Here is an 18516-nt window from a genome sequence, read left to right on the forward strand (position 1 = left end):
GTAACAAAGTGGCGGTTTAATGACAATTACATCAACAGCCAATTCAACTCAATTGACTACATCAAATTCAAATGCTTTAACACAATAGAACTGCCTAACTTAACAAGTCTCTCTAGCTCGTACAGCTACATTTTCAACGTACCAAAGGTACCACAAGTCCTTACTGCCATGCTGTTCTGGACTCAACTCTCTTTGTAAACACACTGTGTCTCTCGACCGTGAAGGCTCTTGATCACATGACCACAACACAGGTCATACTTGCGTGAACTAGTAGTACTGGCCCTTGTCTATCGACAGCCGTTGACCCGTGTGATTGGCCTTAGTCGTGTGTATCAGTAGGCCGCACACACATTAACCCTTTCAGTCCGCCACTGAAGTTACAACATTGCCCCCTTCTTAGATTTGTCCGTCCCGGACAAAATCTACCTCACGACCTGGGCGTTGGAGGTTCATAGACGCAGGTGGGGGTCTATCAGTGGGAGCGACAGTGGGCTTGTATTGCCACCTCGATGGGGCCATCTGCAGTGCAACCTGTGTGTGTCGCTTTCTCCTGCACCAGTTGGTCTTCCTTTGGTTGAGAGGAAGCCGTGTACGTTTTCTGGCCTTTCTCTCAGTCGCCACTCCCCCTGTGCCAAGGGACGGTGTAATAGATGGATTTGTGCACTTGGAATGTTACCCACGTGCACCACAGACATGTCTTCCAGACACACTTGAAGATTATGCAGTGTTTGACAACCTGGTCTCCTGGGGGCTTACGGTGCATCGAGAAAGCCTGCTGGAGAAACGTGTAAGACCAACGGACTTGATGACCAATGCCATGACATCAAGTGCTTCGCTACTTGCCACGAGGCTGCGATCGGTGGCGACTGAGAGAAAGGCCAGAAAACGTACACGGCTATCGATAGTCAAGGGACCCGTTGACCTGTGTGATTGGCCTTAGCCTTAGTCGTGTGTATCAGTAGGCCGCACACACATTAACCCTTTCAGTCCGCCACTGAAGTTACATATTAGTTGAAACATTGTTATTTTCATTAACTTCAGCTATTTTTTAACGTTATGTATTTCATATTCCGCTTATTGATAATACATTATGCACATTGATAACATTAAGAATTATTTTTTGTGTTGGAGACATGATGTATTATTATGTTATTAAAAGTACTATCATTTTTAAGAAATTCACAAAATGTTACATTAAAGTTTCAAAAATGCGTCGACGAAACAGATCTAGATCCATTTTATTACTTAGAAACCAAATTTAGCAATGATAGGGCGGGGTAAGACACATTTGATTTGTGTAACTGTAAGACTAGATCTAGATTTATCCTTGACTATCAGGTGTGTTATTTGTTCGCTAAACAACTGAAGCCTATTACGCACAAGGTACTCATGGCAGTCTTTTTATCTTTTATAACAACTAGTCGACATATCGACTACACACTAGCCCTAGAGCTATCTGACCAATATACACTGGTCTGCTGTCCAACTTTTAGTGTTCTACTCAAGTTCAAGCTTGTTTACTTTTGGGCAGAGATGAAAAGGGGGGGGGGATGAAAGTGTTACTTTTTTTTTTCTAGGACTGGTTACCCGAATGCTAAGAACTGTAACTGTAGTCATTCATTGTAGATCAAGAAATCTTGATCTCAGTATGGCAGATTATAGGCCAACGCTTCGGTACCTTCTATCAAAGATTTAACTATTTGTTTTGGTTGAAACTATTTAAAAAATGTATCTCTAGATTCTCCTGTTATTAACAAATTATAGTTTAGCGCTAATGAGTAAATTGAAACTACTAAATATTGACTTATAACGCTTCAGATTCCCACTACAAACTAACTAAAACTAAGCACGGTGCGCGTTGTATACACACAACCACGTGACTCGGGGGGGGGGGGAATACGAAACTACCTCATTAATGACATGACTTTCGAGGAGTCCAGTACTATCGTCTATTGAAGAGTGGAGTAACTTCATAACAAATATCACATGCTACATACACCGATTGGCTTGTTATTTGAAGAGGGGGAGGGGGGAAGACCTTGCCTAGAAGCATTCCACACAACAGACCTACTTGGAATGTAATCAATAGAATCTGACTAATTAGCGCTACTTGACTTGTGTGACACAGTCATGTGACACAACCTGAAAGCAGAACAGAAAGGCCCGAAGTAAACAAGGAGTCAACCCGAGTCACATTTGGAGTTTTGAAGTATAAATAACTATCAGTGCTGTTTTCAAATCTACATCTAAACATATACATTATCAAGAAGTGAAGCATCATTTTCAGAAAGCCATGCTGTCACCTACGTATCGAATGATTGGTCGAATATGATATCGCGCTCAATAAGTTACCCACTAGTAACCAGTTAACGTTCATAATATCATTTCTCATCAATGTTCATGCAACAGAAGTTGGCTTGTTAAGCAGACACAAGTGAATCAATGTCTTTACCACTGTCTCGAGAGGAATAGTTCCTGCAGCTAGTTTGTGTTGGTCTAACAAAATTCTATGCTTCTTGTTACTTAGTTAAAACTAAACACAATTTTCTTCTCAATTTCGGAAACACTTTCCAACATTTTAGGAATCTACTATCATCTAATGCAGAGGTGGGCAAATAACGGCCCGCCGGTGCGTTTTATGCGGCCCCCCATTCACATTTTTTTATGCGGCCCTCGATAGAAAAAAAGGTTGCCCACCCCTGGTGTAAGGTAGCAATGAGAAATTCAGCCTTAACATTCAACCCGCTTGCTCTTTAAAGGTTTATATAGACATGTATTCGAGGTGGATCGCTTTCAACAGGAGTGAATAGCATTTGAGACATGGATGAGAGTCATCAAGGAGTCTCAGAAGCTCGAGCAGGTTTAAAGATGGTCTACTGCATGGTCAGCCAGACCAAGGATGCACAAATTCGTACCCGGGTATTTTGTTAAATTTAACCAGGGCAATTATAAATAATTAGTAATTACATGTAAATTCGTGTCACTTCAAAAACAAACAAACAAACCAAAAAACACTTAAAACAGAACTAACAACAGTATATTACAAGACTATACTCCTCACCCCAACAATATTTGGAAATATTTACAATACACAAGTCCGATTAAGCTTCCTTGTAAATACACATGAAAAATCTTCCTGTTTGTTAAAAAATGTTTTCATAATTTAAAAAAAAAACAAATAACTTACATCGACTACAAAAGTCTGCGAGACATAAGGTATTCTGACGGACGTACTGTGAAACACCTGATTGTTTCGTCCAGGACATAGACAACATCTTGCCATGATGATGACCAACAGAATAGAACTCGAATACTTCTCTGAAGCTCTGGTACATCTGCTTACGGCAATTAGATATAACTGTTGTCACACTAGTATTTCTCAAGTCAACAGACACATTGATGAGAAGTCCTAATTGAAATGATCACGTGTTGCAGAAACTTACAAAAGTGTTAATTAAATTAACTGTGTTGCAAATAGCACAGTGAACGAGATATTGAGTTTCTTTCTTCGCACTGACCACTATATTAAACCAACAAAGTTTTGACTTTCTCTGTGGTATAGTTTTTTGGCACATCGGCACATTCTAGGCCATTAATCCTCCAAGACTATCTGTTCCTCTACACAGCAAATCCTAAACTATGTTACTAGTGAAGTATTAAAGTCAACTTCAGTATCTTCAAACAGTAAAACTTCTCACATGTAGTGAGCAGTCAACTTGGGACTACAAGGTTCTTCTCAAATAGGAAACATCCAACATTCTAAAATGAGTAGGATAATCTAAATTGAATGAAGTAATTAAAATCAACAAAACTGATCGCCCAACAACTGTCACCATTGTGTCTGTCACATATATGTTTACATTTTGATATAGTAATTTTTTTAGTCTACAGTGTCCACCAAGTGACATGAATGGAGCTCTATATAACAAATCTAGTACATAAAACTTGAGTCGAAGGCTGAATGCTCTATATATCATTTAGCAGTACGTACAATGTAGTTATAAGATCGATACTTAAAGGGGTCATAGGCTTAAAAGCAATAAAATATTAAAAAAACAACCAGGGCGATACGGCGGAGAGTCACTTAGGGTCAAGACTTGAACATCTAGTGACTCACATAAGATATACACAACCTCATATAAAATAACAACATGGCGCAGAGATAAGAGCAGGGAACAAGATATGTAAGAATATCAGCCAGTCTGGGATCAAAACTAGTCCCAAGATGTACAGTGAGCACCTCAAGTTTTAAACGAATGTTTAGACACAGTCATTAGTCTCCTAGTTCAAGTCAAACACAATCGACATACACACAATGTAAGATAAACCCAATCCAGTGTTGAAGGTCTAAGAACCAGTACACAGTTGATCTGGTATGTTGCGGTGCGGGATAGAAAAACAAACTACAGCCGACAGATTATTTCTCTAAAACATCGATGTATCAGTTCATAAGTCACTCATGGAAATCACTTCCTTTAAATGATGACTTACTGAAGGTGAACTTTGATCGAACGCCTTCATTGAGATACTCAAATCTAATTCCTAAAAACTATAGAAACTACTAACGTTTCTGCACGGTAAGAAATAGTTTTTACGTGGGTCCACTGAAAATAACGCACAGTAAAAAATTGAATTATCATAAACTTATAGAATATAATGATGTTTTTACAAAGCTTTTATCAACTCTGTTTGGTAAAAAGTTTGTACCTGTTTTTTTTCTTATATTCACTCTGTTTGGTAAAAAGTTTGTACCTGTTTTTTTTCTTATATCCACTCTGTTTGGTAAAAAGTTTGTACCTGTTTTTTTTTTCTTACATCCACTCTGTTTGGTAAAAAGTTTGTACCTGTTTTTTTTTTCTTACATCCACTCTGTTTGGTAAAAAGTTTGTACCTGTTGTTTTTTTCTTACATCCACTCTGTTTGGTAAAAAGTTTGTACCTGTTTTTTTTTTCGTACATCCACTCTGTTTGGTAAAAAGTTTGTACCTGTTTTTTTTTCTTACATCCACTCTGTTTGGTAAAAAGTTTGTACCTGTTATTTGTCCCGCGCCCAATCTCGGATCAAGCTGAAATTTTGCAAAATTATTTTACCTGACAAAACAAGAATCAATGTTAAAAATTAAACTAATCAGTTAATTAACTATTGATAATTAATTATTTTGTTTGGTATCGAATAAGGTAAAGAAATTGTACTAGATAGATGTAATGGTATAAGTTGAATTAGTTCTCTTGAGGAGGCTTGAGCCGAGACCATTAGGTATAGAAGGCCTCAACACTGACGTGCAACGTCGCAACCTGTGGGAGGCTTAAACAAATAGCTTGTAGTCACGTCACAGATCTGTAAGACGTGGCAACAAGCTATTGGTCTCCAATGCGCCCTGAGTTCGAATTTAAGTCATTCATTTTTTTTAAAGAGATCACGGTAACATTTATCCACATACCCCCCCCCCCCCCAAAACTGGTCCAGACAAGTGATAGGATCATAGCGTATTGAGAAATCTAAACGCATGAAATACAAAAACTATTGGTAAAAATATTTCTAACCGCACATATTTATTATTTTTAGTCTAGATCTATTACAGATTTAATTTCATAACTTGTCCAAACTAATTGATACAATTAAACCTCACTGAGGCTTTGTTTTTCTTTTTTAAGTAGGCCTATTATTATGTTATATATATATATATATATATATCAGCTTGTACGAGTAGAAATCTTTACTATGCACTTCATGACCTAAAAAGTCCTAGCAGAGCATAGAATCAATAAAAAATTTCAAATGCACTTGTATGTATTGGCACTTGTATGTATTGGCACATGTTTTGGTTCATCCTCACGGCATAATGTCTAAACTTTTCAAGAGATTTTTTTGTAAAATAACTGATTTATTATAAGAAATCAAAACCCGAAAACTGTACTTGGCATCACAAGTCCCTCTAGTGACAATCAAACTGAACATTTCAACTTGGTCATCCTAGAGACAATCGAGAGACTGATTTCACTGACCAGCAGTTTGAACCCATGCTCTCTCCACAAAGATTGCTGCGTCTATATGCTGGATAACCAAGATCGAAATAGTAATGCTAGCTAATGAGTTATGGATCTTAGTAGACATTGAATTATTTTTTCCTGTGGAAAATGTTCAACAGTAGGTAATGTAGACAAAACTGACTTTAACTAATGAAGCAGAACAACATTGGACCATTCGCAAGATTAGAATTCAACAAGATGGGTTTTTTTATCCAACAGTCATATTTCATTGCAGACTAGGTTTAACGTCATGTCAAGATCAACTTGTTATACAGGCACTACAAAGATGGGCTAGGAAATCTATGTGACACAGACACGGTCTGTGGTAACAGTCAGTCAACAGAAAGCGAAAGAGGTCTATTTAGAAGAGCTACCCACGTGACACTCAACGAGCAAACCACGTGAACTTTCGTTTTCATTGGAAGCCTGAACACAATTTGAAAGCATCCTTAAAGTCAACATTTCTAAGAACTTTGTAATAACTCAAGTAATTTCAACAGCCAATAAGATTTTCAACACAGAGACAACACAGTTCCTGTTGAAAGGAGAGTGTGTATAAACACCAGGTACAGCTACCTCCATCCTTGGAGTTACACATTAGAGAGGGGAAGTCTCTACAGCTAAATCTGACATACAAATATTCATCTGACAAATAATCTCTAGCTCCTCTCTTCTGATCCTGCAAGCTGTCCTGTAGTATTCCTTGACCAATCGTTCTAGTAGGCCTCAATACAGACCTGTGACGTGGAATCCCGTGGTCAGTGGAGACCAACAGCAGTTCCACTGGTCACAGGTAGCCACGTCAAAGCTCTGTGTTCAAGCCTACTATAACAATTGGTCTCGATTATTTTCGTGTATTCTGGGCACTAGAACTGGTAGAAAGAGATTAAGTTCATCATTAAATACTCGCTCTTCGTTTCGTATTAGTTGTATTCCCTACCTCTTACTCATGACAGTAATACGAAATTTAAATATTATAGTGGTACATTCCACTAAAGTCTCTTCTCGAAATACACACAGTTTTGTGATTGAAAACATGTGCAGATTATTAGCGCCCCCGAAAGGGGAAAAGACGCTATTAGTTTTGTGCGAAATGTCTGTCCGTCTGTCCCGTTTAGATCTCGTAAACTAGAAGAGATATTGAAAATCCGACTTCACAATATTTTAGACCATTCAAAGTTCTGATGCAACGGCTACTTTTTTTATTTCCTGAAAGCGAAAATTCTAATTTTTAAAAATCAATTATTTATGCAAGAAGTTTTTTATAAGAAAAAGCTAATTAGTATGCATTATATGTTACACCTAATTTAAGACGAATAGTAATCTTATAAATATCATTTTCGTGAACATTTTTCTATATAGCGGAAATTATTATTATTTTTTTTTTGAGAATTCGAAAACGAGATTGAGCCTTTTCAAAGAAATTAACTTATTTAGTTCGAACCGAGGGTCCCGGGTTCGAATCCTGGTGAAGACTGGGATTTTCAACTTCTGAGTCTATCCAGCTCTAATGGGTACCTGACATTAGTTGGGGAAAAGCAAAGGCGGTTGGTCGTTGTGCTGGCTACATGACACCCTCGTTAACAGTAGGCCACAACGATAGATGAACTTTACATCATCTGCCCTATAGACCACAAACTAGTTAGGCCAGGTTCACATCTAACTTTACATTCACTTTCACGTATCCTTTGATCTGCGGGACGGTTGGGGCACTACACAAGATCTGTTAACCTTCTTTCTCCATTCTTATCTTTGATATAATTTCATTCGGATGTTCTTTCTGAAAATATTGAAGCCTACCTGGGTGGACCACTGGTCGTGCGGTTTGCGCGCTGGACTGTCGTTTGGATTTATCGACGATCGAAGGTTCAAACCCTGCCTGCTCCCATCCCCCGTCGTCCTGCGGGAGGTTTGAACTAGGAAGTAAACTATCTTCAACTCTGAAGGATTATCCGAATTATGTAAAACATTTTACTTCGGGGGCCGATTTTGAGTTTGTGTTTCCACACAAACTGTCTTTTGTAACCTTGTTTTGAATACATTTGGGCTTTCAAAGTCATTATAGAGTTACCCCCCCCCCCCCGAAAGAAAAAGAGCGGGGGAGAACAAGTAGTATTCACCCGTCACTAAACAGCAGAAAAAGGGGGGGGGGGAATAAGTAATCTACTATGTATTCACCCGTCACTAAATAGCAGGGCCGGACTTAACCGTTGTGGGGCCCTATGCGAAACGGATTTCGCGGGGCCGAGTTTGGGTAGGGATACAGATAGTAAGTGAAATTTAAGAGTTTGTATTAGAAAATAAATTCGTCTTTGCATTTTATTCATTATTTACTACGTACAGAACTACTTTGCGAGCCTTGCATGTAGCAAAGTCATAAAGTATATCATAAAAAAATTATTTCCTACATAGATCACGCCCAACAGTAAGAATTACCAAAAGATTTTTAATAATTTCCGGAGATTTCCATCACTTTTTCGTATATTTTGCAATCTCAGGAGATTTTCAGGAGCTCCTGGTAAATCAGGCGGCCGCGGGAAATCTGTAATACGTTATAAAATGGATTAATTTAATAATTTACACCTAGAATTAGCGCGGGTCCTATGAATGTGCGGGACCCTGCAAAATAGCGGCGTATGCTAGCCGCCGGTCGACTAGTGTGAATATATACAAGCTGGTGTGAAAGAACCAAATGAATACAGTACATGAGATGGCCAGATGCATGATGGGATTTTGAAAGGAGTATATTTATGAATTAATGTCACAAGGAAGCTTAGAACATATTCAGCAAATATTTTGTAATTGTAAATACCCTTGCAATTCATGTCATCGTTTCTAGAACGGATACAAAAGATTGTCGCTGCATTGAATAGCTGCAGTGTTGAGACAAGATTACGATTCCCATACAGTAGTGATTTCATATTGTGTGTAGGAATTAGCGTTAAAAAGTGTCAATGGTAAACCTAAACTTGGATCCAGCTTAGTATGTGTTTGTTCAATGGAATCGTTTTTGTGCTTAGTATGGCTTTATTCTCTCCATCTGACAAGACCAAGTATTTCAGTTCAAGTGGTAGAACGGAGTCCAACTCATGCATCCATCTCAACACCCACACTTTCCTTCTATTCACACAACAGGAAATGCTAAATGCATATTAACAAGCCAGAAGAGGCACGACCTAAAAATAAGCTGTCCACACCATGCACATGGGAATAGATCTTGTAAATCTGTCGCCAAGAAAAAAAAAAGATTTGAGTAGCGAGCGTTACTTCATTTAATTGAACAGTTAGATGTTCACTTCATTGCTCAGTTGAACAGCGGGGACCACAGAGACCTACAGGCTGTATTTTTTTTTTACTTGTTTAGACTACAACGGTGTCGTTGTTAACTTTTAAACTTCCAAAACTAATTATTATGATGTACACCTGGTCTTAGTGTAATGGTCGAATACAAACGTGTAATCAACATTTCAATATCATTGAGTAAGAATAATTAGGTAAGAATAATTAGAACTAATTGGTTACATTAGAAGTTTGAAGCGCTGTCGGGCCTCTTAATTTAGTAACAATTATTGACACTTTAGTAGAGTGTCAAACACACACCCAAAGGTACTACATAGCGTTAATTGACGCCAATCCAAAGGCTTTATTCTATATTCCATTGGCACAGTTGTAAAACGCTTCTCCTCCCTCATCTCCCTTTTCTCATTTCCGGGTGAAAAGTACGATGACGTCATTGATAGCGTGGTCAACATAGATTTGCTACATAATCTTTGCAAAATGGAACAAATACAAAAAAATAAGGGGGAGGGCAGGGGTGAAGAGGACATGCAATTCTGAAGGTCATTTGATAATGTGTTAAAAGTACAAAAGTGACTAGAGATAACTTGGGGAGAGATGAAGTCTTGTCTATTCTGCAACAATTCTTCAAGGCTACCATCCATGACAAGCTTGTACAAGTCTCTGAGTGAACCAAGGGGTGTTAGATTCTGTTAGAATGAATTAAGTACAGGACGACCGTTTTCTCACCTGAGTCTGATCATTTAAATCAACTGCCAACTCGGGTGTCTCTGGGCTCTGGAGAAAATAATAAACTGTAGCAGCTCCCACGGTGACCAGTCCAGCACTGGCTATTTTGATGTAATCCATTGGGGACTGAAACACAAATGTAAAGACCATTTTTTTTTCTTCTTTTACAAATCAGAATGAAGGAATAGATATACATGTACATCTAGATAGCTTCACGTTCAATGGTTTCTTGGCCATAAAACATACACAACAAAGCACCAATACAGAAAGGGGCATAACCATGGATAATCATGTCATACTACCAGCACTCGCTGGGTTGTCGAACTCAACAAGTCACCTTTACATTTCACCATTATCACCCAGGCATCATAGTACAAAATAAAAGTGTGACTAAAACGTAGACTGCATTCCTTATCAATGTGGGACTATCTGACAGGTGAAGGTCATAACTAGGGAAAGTGTTATCACCAGGTAAAGTGCATGAGTTCACTATGTGATAATTTGTATTTTATAGGGGCACAATGTCACGTCTGTAAGAGGTGTTCAAATAGAAGAAGAATGAACACTACTTGGGATTACAGAGAGAAGATTACAAAGTGACAGGGATTGTAGAACAAAGATAAAACTAAGACGTTTCACAACTTTGTTCTTTAAAAAATGAACAAAAAAATAAATGGGGGTGGGGGGAGTTTTCAAAACAAAAAATCACGTTGGCTTACATGATCCAAAGTCTATATTGTGTACACTACTTTCAGACATAATGTGGCAATATTTTAGATCGGCTTCTCACGAGACTCTCTTTGCACCAACTAATTAGCTCAGATTTGACATGCGCATTGAGAAGGTGTGTAGAGAAGACAAAAAAGAATTTCATTTATCAACATGTCACCCACACCTTTGTACTACACAGTTGTTGTTTTGTACTATGCATTATGTGCAAGCCATTGCATGTATTGGTCCAATCTATTGCAAAGTAAAAAATAACAATTGGTCCAATCTATTGCAAAGTAAAAAATAACAATCTCCCCCATTCAGACCTTCATGTCCAGTTGTGTGAGTAATGATTTTTTTCCTCAGACTGATGCGTGGTTAACATTAAAAAAAAAACTCATTATACACGTTTCCCATCAGTTGCATGCCATCCACTAATACTGTGAAGTCTAGACCAATAAGACTTTATTATCTCCTATTACAGTGATGCCCAAAGTACGTCCCGAGGGCCAGAACCGGCCCGCGACGTGGTTCCATCCGGCCCGCCGAAACGTCGGCACAAAAAGTAGAAAATCCTTCCTCCTTCAAAAAGTTGGCAATGTACTTTTACCTTCGTTAGGGCCCTTACTTTTTATCTGATGGATTGATACCATGACCTTTAACGAGTGTGCGTTTTTGAGTTTATGATTGGAACTCTGAATATCGAATCTACCATGAAAAGTGAATGGATCTTTTTTGTGTAACATGATAATAAGCCAACATATTTGTTTTGTTAAGAATGTCTGGCTGTTTAAAAAACAACAACAACATACACAGCGGTTTTCTAAAACAAATATGAAGGCCTTCTTGTTTAAACTACGCCTAGAGATAGGAGGATCGATGGGAATATTTACCAAAAAGAGATAAGAAAATAAGTTCGTGGTAATGGTAGCTACAATGTTGCTCACATTTTAATTAGAGAAATGAAGCCATTTTTAGATCAGTAAAAATGATAGACTTTTAACTATCCAATTAATTAATGTAAGTCAAGTACTAGATCCGATAGTTTCAAATAGTTTCAGGTGAATTTTGATTTCATATTTTGGTACCTGTATGTTGATGTGGCCTGCGACACGCGTGTCGGAAGTTAAAATGGCCCGCTGGTCGTATTGGGTTGAGCATCACTGTCCTATTACACTGTATGTAAGGAGCTACTTTTGTTTACACAATTAATGTTTGTTTTGAGGTGAACCACTGTCCTACTCGACCATCCCTCGAGTCAAATGGAACAATGCTATTCCAAGAATTCTATGTGCTAAGGACGGGGAGGTTTGACAAACACCTAAGATCTAGTAGCCATTCAAAGATCTAGTACCCGTAGCCGTCTGGTAGAAGACTTTAAAAAATACAATGTTTTTATTTTATTTATTTATAGGAGTGTGATACAAACAAATCCTCGAAAGTGTCAACATTGAAAGGAGTGAAAGTGCGAGACTGACCAGTGCGAGTTCTACACTAGGGAAATAAGACAATGTAATACTAATCCAAATAGAGTAAGTCTTTCAAAGAAAATGAGACATTTCAGCTAAGAAAGTCTCAATTGAAATCTTCCCAATAAGTAAGTGACTACGATTCAATCCAGTGAACTTGGCGGGAATAGCTAGTACTATGTGCAAACTTGAAAGCAACTTTTGAGACTCCAAGTTCAACAATCAAGTTGCACGGACCATCGTCATTAATTAATGGCGTGTTGAAGGCAGGGGAGTTGTCACCTCGTCTTTTCTGTTCATCGATTTTCGATTTGGGCTGTTTATTGTCAAGCCCCTTTGGATTTCCAAGTGTCCCCAATTCTTTGTCAAAAGTGTGGGTCTTCCGTCCCTCGTAGAGTTTGTTAAAGCTGCATTATGCGTTTAAGTTAAACTATGTGTTAAAGCTGCATTATCCGTTTAAGTTAAACTATGTGTTAAAGCTGCATTATCCGTTTAAGTTACACTATGTGTCAAAGCTGCATTATCTGTTAAAGATAAACTATGTGTTAAAGCTGCATTATCCGTTTAAGTTACACTATGTGTTAAAGCTGCATTATCCGTTGAAGTTAAACTATGTGTTAAAGCTGCATTATCTGTTAAAGATAAACTATATGTTAAAGCTGCATTATCCGTTTAAGTTACACTATGTGTTAAAGGTGCATTATCCGTTTAAGTGGCACTGTGTGTTAAAGCTGCATTATCCGTTTAAGTTAAACTATGTGTTAAAGCTGCATTATCCGTTTAAGTTACACTATGTGTTAAAGCTGCATTATCCGTTTAAGTTACACTATGTGTTAAAGCTGCATTATCCGTTTAAGTTAAACTATGTGTTAAAGCTGCATTATCTGTTAAAGATAAACTATGTGTTAAAGGTGCATTATCCGTTTAAGTTACACTATGTGTTAAAGGTGCATTATCCGTTAAAGTTACACTATGTGTTAAAGCTGCATTATCCGTTAAAGTTACACTATGTGTTAAAGGTGCATTATCTGTTCTGGTAGTTGTGGGGGCCCATGTCAAGTTTATCTGACTTTGTGATGTCCTCCAGCTCCTCAACTATTTCACCTTATGGTTACGGTGTACCCCAGACTCTGTGCCAGCAATCTTCAAAGCGTACACCTTACAATCCTAATGAATGGACTCACGCTGGTTAACCAAACAACAATGTTCAAAGCGTACACCTTACAATCCTAATGAATGGACTCACGCTGGTTAACCAAACAACAATGTTCAAAGCGTACACCTTACAATCCTAATGAATGGACTCACGCTGGTTAACCAAACAACAATGTTCAAAGCGTACACCTTACAATCCTAATGAATACGTGGACTCACGCTGGTTAACCAAACAACAATGTTCAAAGCGTACACCTTACAATCCTAATGAATACATGGACTCACGCTGGTTAACCAAACAACAATGTTCAAAGCGTACACCTTACAATCCTAATGAATACATGGACTCACGCTGGTTCACCAAACAACAATGTTCAAAGCGTACACCTTACAATCCTAATGAATGGACTCACGCTGGTTCACCAAACAACAATGTTCAAAGCGTACACCTTACAATCCTAATGAATACGTGGACTCACGCTGGTTAACCAAACAACAATGTTCAAAGCGTACACCTTACAATCCTAATGAATACATGGACTCACGCTGGTTCACCAAACAACAATGTTCAAAGCGTACACCTTACAATCCTAATGAATGGACTCACGCTGGTTAACCAAACAACAATGTTCAAAGCGTACACCTTACAATCCTAATGAATACATGGACTCACGCTGGTTCACCAAACAACAATGTTCAAAGCGTACACCTTACAATCCTAATGAATACATGGACTCACGCTGGTTCACCAAACAACAATGTTCAAAGCGTACACCTTACAATCCTAATGAATGGACTCACGCTGGTTCACCAAACAACAATGTTCAAAGCGTACACCTTACAATCCTAATGAATGGACTCACGCTGGTTCACCAAACAACAATGTTCAAAGCGTACACCTTACAATCCTAATGAATACGTGGACTCACGCTGGTTAACCAAACAACAATGTTCAAAGCGTACACCTTACAATCCTAATGAATGGACTCACGCTGGTTCACCAAACAACAATGTTCAAAGCGTACACCTTACAATCCTAATGAATGGACTCACGCTGGTTCACCAAACAACAATGTTCAAAGCGTACACCTTACAATCCTAATGAATGGACTCACGCTGGTTCACCAAACAACAATGTTCAAAGCGTACACCTTACAATCCTAATGAATACACGGACTCACGCTGGTTCACCAAACAACAATGTTCAAGAAAAGATGACACGAACTCAAAAACAATTGAAAGCAATAAGAACAAGAAAAATATAAAAATAACTATATACGGGAACTTTGACAAAAAGCTTATCAATGGAAAACAACCTAACAACTATATCTCTCAATAATGTAGAAGTTATTTCCCTTTTTATCAAACAAACTATTTCATTAACAATAACTAATTGACTAACTGGTTGGTTTTCTTGTATGTCTTGTCTTCCCCAATGAATAATTGTGCAAAGTGTCAACATGATCTCAGAATGGGTGTGGCAGAACGAGTGCACAGTGTGTACCAGACAAATTGAGTTGAGAGAAGCTTTGTACAAATAAATAGTAAACATAATGATGAGGATAAAAAAAGGTGGTAGTAAAGGGCTCTTATATCACGAAACATGCTAGGATTAATGTTCCTGATTGGAACTAAGTTTTACTAATCTCTAACTCAATGCATGGCCCGCTTCACCTTTCTCCACAACATGGAAACTAGATAGAAATTAGTTGTCAACAAACTACTAGTAAGAAATCAGACAATATGCGGACGCTTTAAAAAAAAAATAAAATAACAGTGCTACAGGGGGGAGGTCGCTTTTTTATATAGTCTTATTAGAGCGCCTTGTTTTGGCCAGCGGAACTGGGACGAAATGTATTGACTGGTGTATACTTCGCAGCAACTCTAGATGTAAGCCTAGTGACATTAAACGCATACTATTTAATAATTAATAGCACAAGAATAGAAAATGTATGCATAAAGATTAGTTCGGATATAATGACATTTAAGTAAAAAATCTTGAAAGAAAAAGCCCTTAGCAACTCAAAACATTCTAGTCTCTCCTTTTTAGACTTTTTCGATCTAAGTTTAGCTTCTAACGAAGCAGAATTTGAAAGAATTTAATTCTCTGGGACCTTATGACGTATTTTAGCTCTACTACAAGATTTGAATGGGTTCTAACAGTATCATAAAATGAGTGGCTCCGTTAATATTAGCATGGAGAAAGATAGACTTGGTTTGTTACTATTTGAGTGCGGCTGGAATGAGGCTGATTTGTACAGGCATGACATTAGGAGTGGGGAGTTAATGAAATGTGATACAATTCATTGAGAGATATATGATTACTTATAGATATATGTTAACAGAAGTGGTTTCAATTTATCATAATAACAGGTTATTATTGGGATGAATATAATTGTTATTTAACGTTAGCATTGTATTGGTATTAACATGACATTGTGTATGATTTTGTTAGCGTCATGAGACATGTCACAATCAGATCTGTTCATCCAACGAAACGAACCGACTTTAAATTGTGTGACATATGTTTGACCTAATGATATGTTATTCATTTCCTCCACTGTCTCATAGATATAGGCCTGAATATCAAAACTAGTTAGATCTAGACATGGCATTGAAAGTAAACAATGTTTAAAAAAATGATGAACTAAGCTAACTGCTAAAGTTAAGTTCGAAAAAGATTTTAGATGACACTTCTCATACAGTACACTAGTTAGTATTTATCTATAACATGACAGCATGCTGATGTTTGTTTCTTCAACTGACACTCCACTGCATTCAGATGCCGAAAGTTTCCAATGCGCTGCTATATTTAGCGTCAGTTCCAAATAAACACGAATTTCAGCATCATTGATCCAATTTACATTTACACATTGACGCAGAAGTTGATAATTGAATACTTTGTGACATTTGTTACTAACACCGTTGGACAGAAGGCTACCTAAATGGCGCTCTAAGATGTTAGTTTAATGTTGTGTTTCATTTGCACTAGCCACTACTCTGTGCATTGTGTCAATATCCCGATAATGTAGAAAGTTTATTCCCAGATACTCCAGTTGTGTTTGCTGAGCGCCTAAATGCAGCACGGGTAAAGCTTGCAGGTACCACCTCCATCCAGGGAAGTCAACAAAAGAAAATGCGTTCTAGTCATTGAGCATATGACACCATGGAATGGGCGCTATACTAACAGGCAATTAAAAACTAGTTTTAAAAATCTGAACAACTCAGAAGTGCTGGACAAATGGGAAAGGGAGATAAATAACAATGAAAACAACAAAAACGAAATAAATAACAAATTCAACTAAAAAGTAAAACCAAGCAGAATTTAAGCGTTTTGCGGGAATAATGAAACAAATAATTCAAATGCAGTCCAATATCTACCTCCATTGTTGCAGATCTAGTCTTCCTAGACTAGACAGAAAGGCTTCAAACTCAATACAATCAAGTCCTACGGGAAACAATAAAACACAAAAGAATAGTTGATATTAGATGACTACTTGGTGTAATTATTTGCAATGTATATGAAATGAAAAGATATAAAAGTGAATACAAGTATATTTAGCAACACTCACAGGGACATCCTAGCAGAATCAAAGTAATCTTCTATGATTGTTACATAGTAAATAAACGGATGTAAGATCACTAGGATATAAAATAATGTCCACTAACACCAACATCTCTAACCACTTCAACTCCCCCCCCAACCCCCCAGTTTTCAATCATCAGTAGTACATAGTGTACTTCATAAGGGGAAAACAAAAGGAAACTAGTGATTTACCTGGGAACTGAATCAAAGCGTTTTCAAAGGATACATTTCACTACTGATATCTGACCACTACAAACACCATATTGCCATTACTTGCTCTAAGAAATCGCAGTAGTGACTCGCGTCTTCTAGATTACATTTCATCAAGTAGTTGGTGTAGAGACATGACCATTAGAGAAATGATGGTTCTAAAACAGTTCATTTTTGTACCCGCTTCTTATCAATGTTAAAAAGGAATGATATGATATCTCAGATATTACACTAATATAGCGATGAGTTAAAAAAAAAAAAGTCCATTCTGTTGTAAAGGAGATACAGGCGTTACTAAAGGTTCGAGGTGACACCATGAACTGGCCGACTGACACCAACCCTAGAGAGACCACTGCCACGTCTTGGTGATTTTTTAATTTTTTTTTTAAATTGGTGATTTTAATTTGCTTACATGCGCAGACCTGCCTACCAAAAAAAGTCCAAATGCGTAACGCTGATGGTCAAAATGCGTATTTTGGCACCACAATGCGTGACACTTACGCGAACCACTATTTTGTCATATATATATATATATATATATATATATATATATATATATATATATATATATATATATATATATATATATATATATATATATATATATATATATTATATATAATATTAGATCTAGATGTCATGATTAGATCTACAATCTAAATCATTACGACAATAGAGATGATATCTAGACTAGATTTGGATCTATGTCTATATAATGAATATAATCTACTCTAGATCTGGGCTCAAGAGTGTTACCGATGCCGTGAATCCGCTACAAACGTAGGTCTACTCCAAACTTTCGTAAGCCTACCTTCATCCTTGATCTATTCTATACTATGACTAAGAATTTAATCTAGACTAGATCTAGACTAGATGGTAGTAGATGTTATCGATCTAGATCTAGTCAATCTAAATCATACTGCAACTAAATTGGATCTAGATTGTAGAGTAATGTAGAGACTCATGACATAACGTAATCATCAATCGTAATGTCGTAATGTCTAGCTAGATCTATTCCTGTATAACAAGTTATCTAGATTCTAGATCTAGAATCCAGATCTAGATCTAGACTAGATATCTACAATGTCACCCAATGTGTTTTGAATCGATAGCACTTCGATATTTTTTTCTATACAAATGAATACGGGAATCAGGGATTCTACTAATGAACTTACAAAAAAAAAAAAAGTCACGTTGGTGTATCAGCTAACTGACGGTACCAACCCGCCACTCCCTCACTCTCGCGTTCTTCATTTCTAGACTAAATCTAATTGCTTTTAAGAACCAATCAACGTATAGATCTGGACACAATGTGTTCCCCCACCTTTTC

The 18516-nt window shown here is 37.4% G+C and overlaps 1 protein-coding gene and 1 long non-coding RNA gene across 6 annotated transcripts in view; both read right to left on the reverse strand.

Annotated features, from left to right (window-relative positions):
• Positions 1-18516, reverse strand: part of LOC106070835 (long-chain-fatty-acid--CoA ligase 1-like) — a 51530-nt gene that overhangs the window by 24864 nt on the left and 8150 nt on the right. For 2 of the 5 annotated variants that reach the window (XM_056021013.1, XM_056021010.1), the window contains exon 2: positions 10056-10181. In XM_056021013.1, coding sequence (XP_055876988.1) covers positions 10056-10175 — 120 coding nt within the window. In that variant the 5' untranslated portion in view covers positions 10176-10181. Of the gene's footprint in view, positions 1-3187; positions 3770-10055; positions 10182-16771; positions 16839-17168; positions 17297-18516 lie in introns of those variants that run through there. The other 3 variants (XM_056021012.1, XM_056021011.1, XM_056021015.1) reach the window with 3 other exon arrangements.
• On the reverse strand, positions 13141-14341 carry LOC129924636 (uncharacterized). Its single transcript, XR_008776650.1, has 2 exons — positions 13646-14341; positions 13141-13393 (listed from the first exon to the last, which is right to left on the reverse strand). It is a non-coding gene; the product is annotated as an uncharacterized LOC129924636 (long non-coding RNA).

The sequence above is a fragment of the Biomphalaria glabrata genome, chromosome 2 (assembly GCF_947242115.1).
Source record: "Biomphalaria glabrata chromosome 2, xgBioGlab47.1, whole genome shotgun sequence".
NCBI classification, from domain to species: Eukaryota; Metazoa; Mollusca; class Gastropoda; family Planorbidae; genus Biomphalaria; species Biomphalaria glabrata.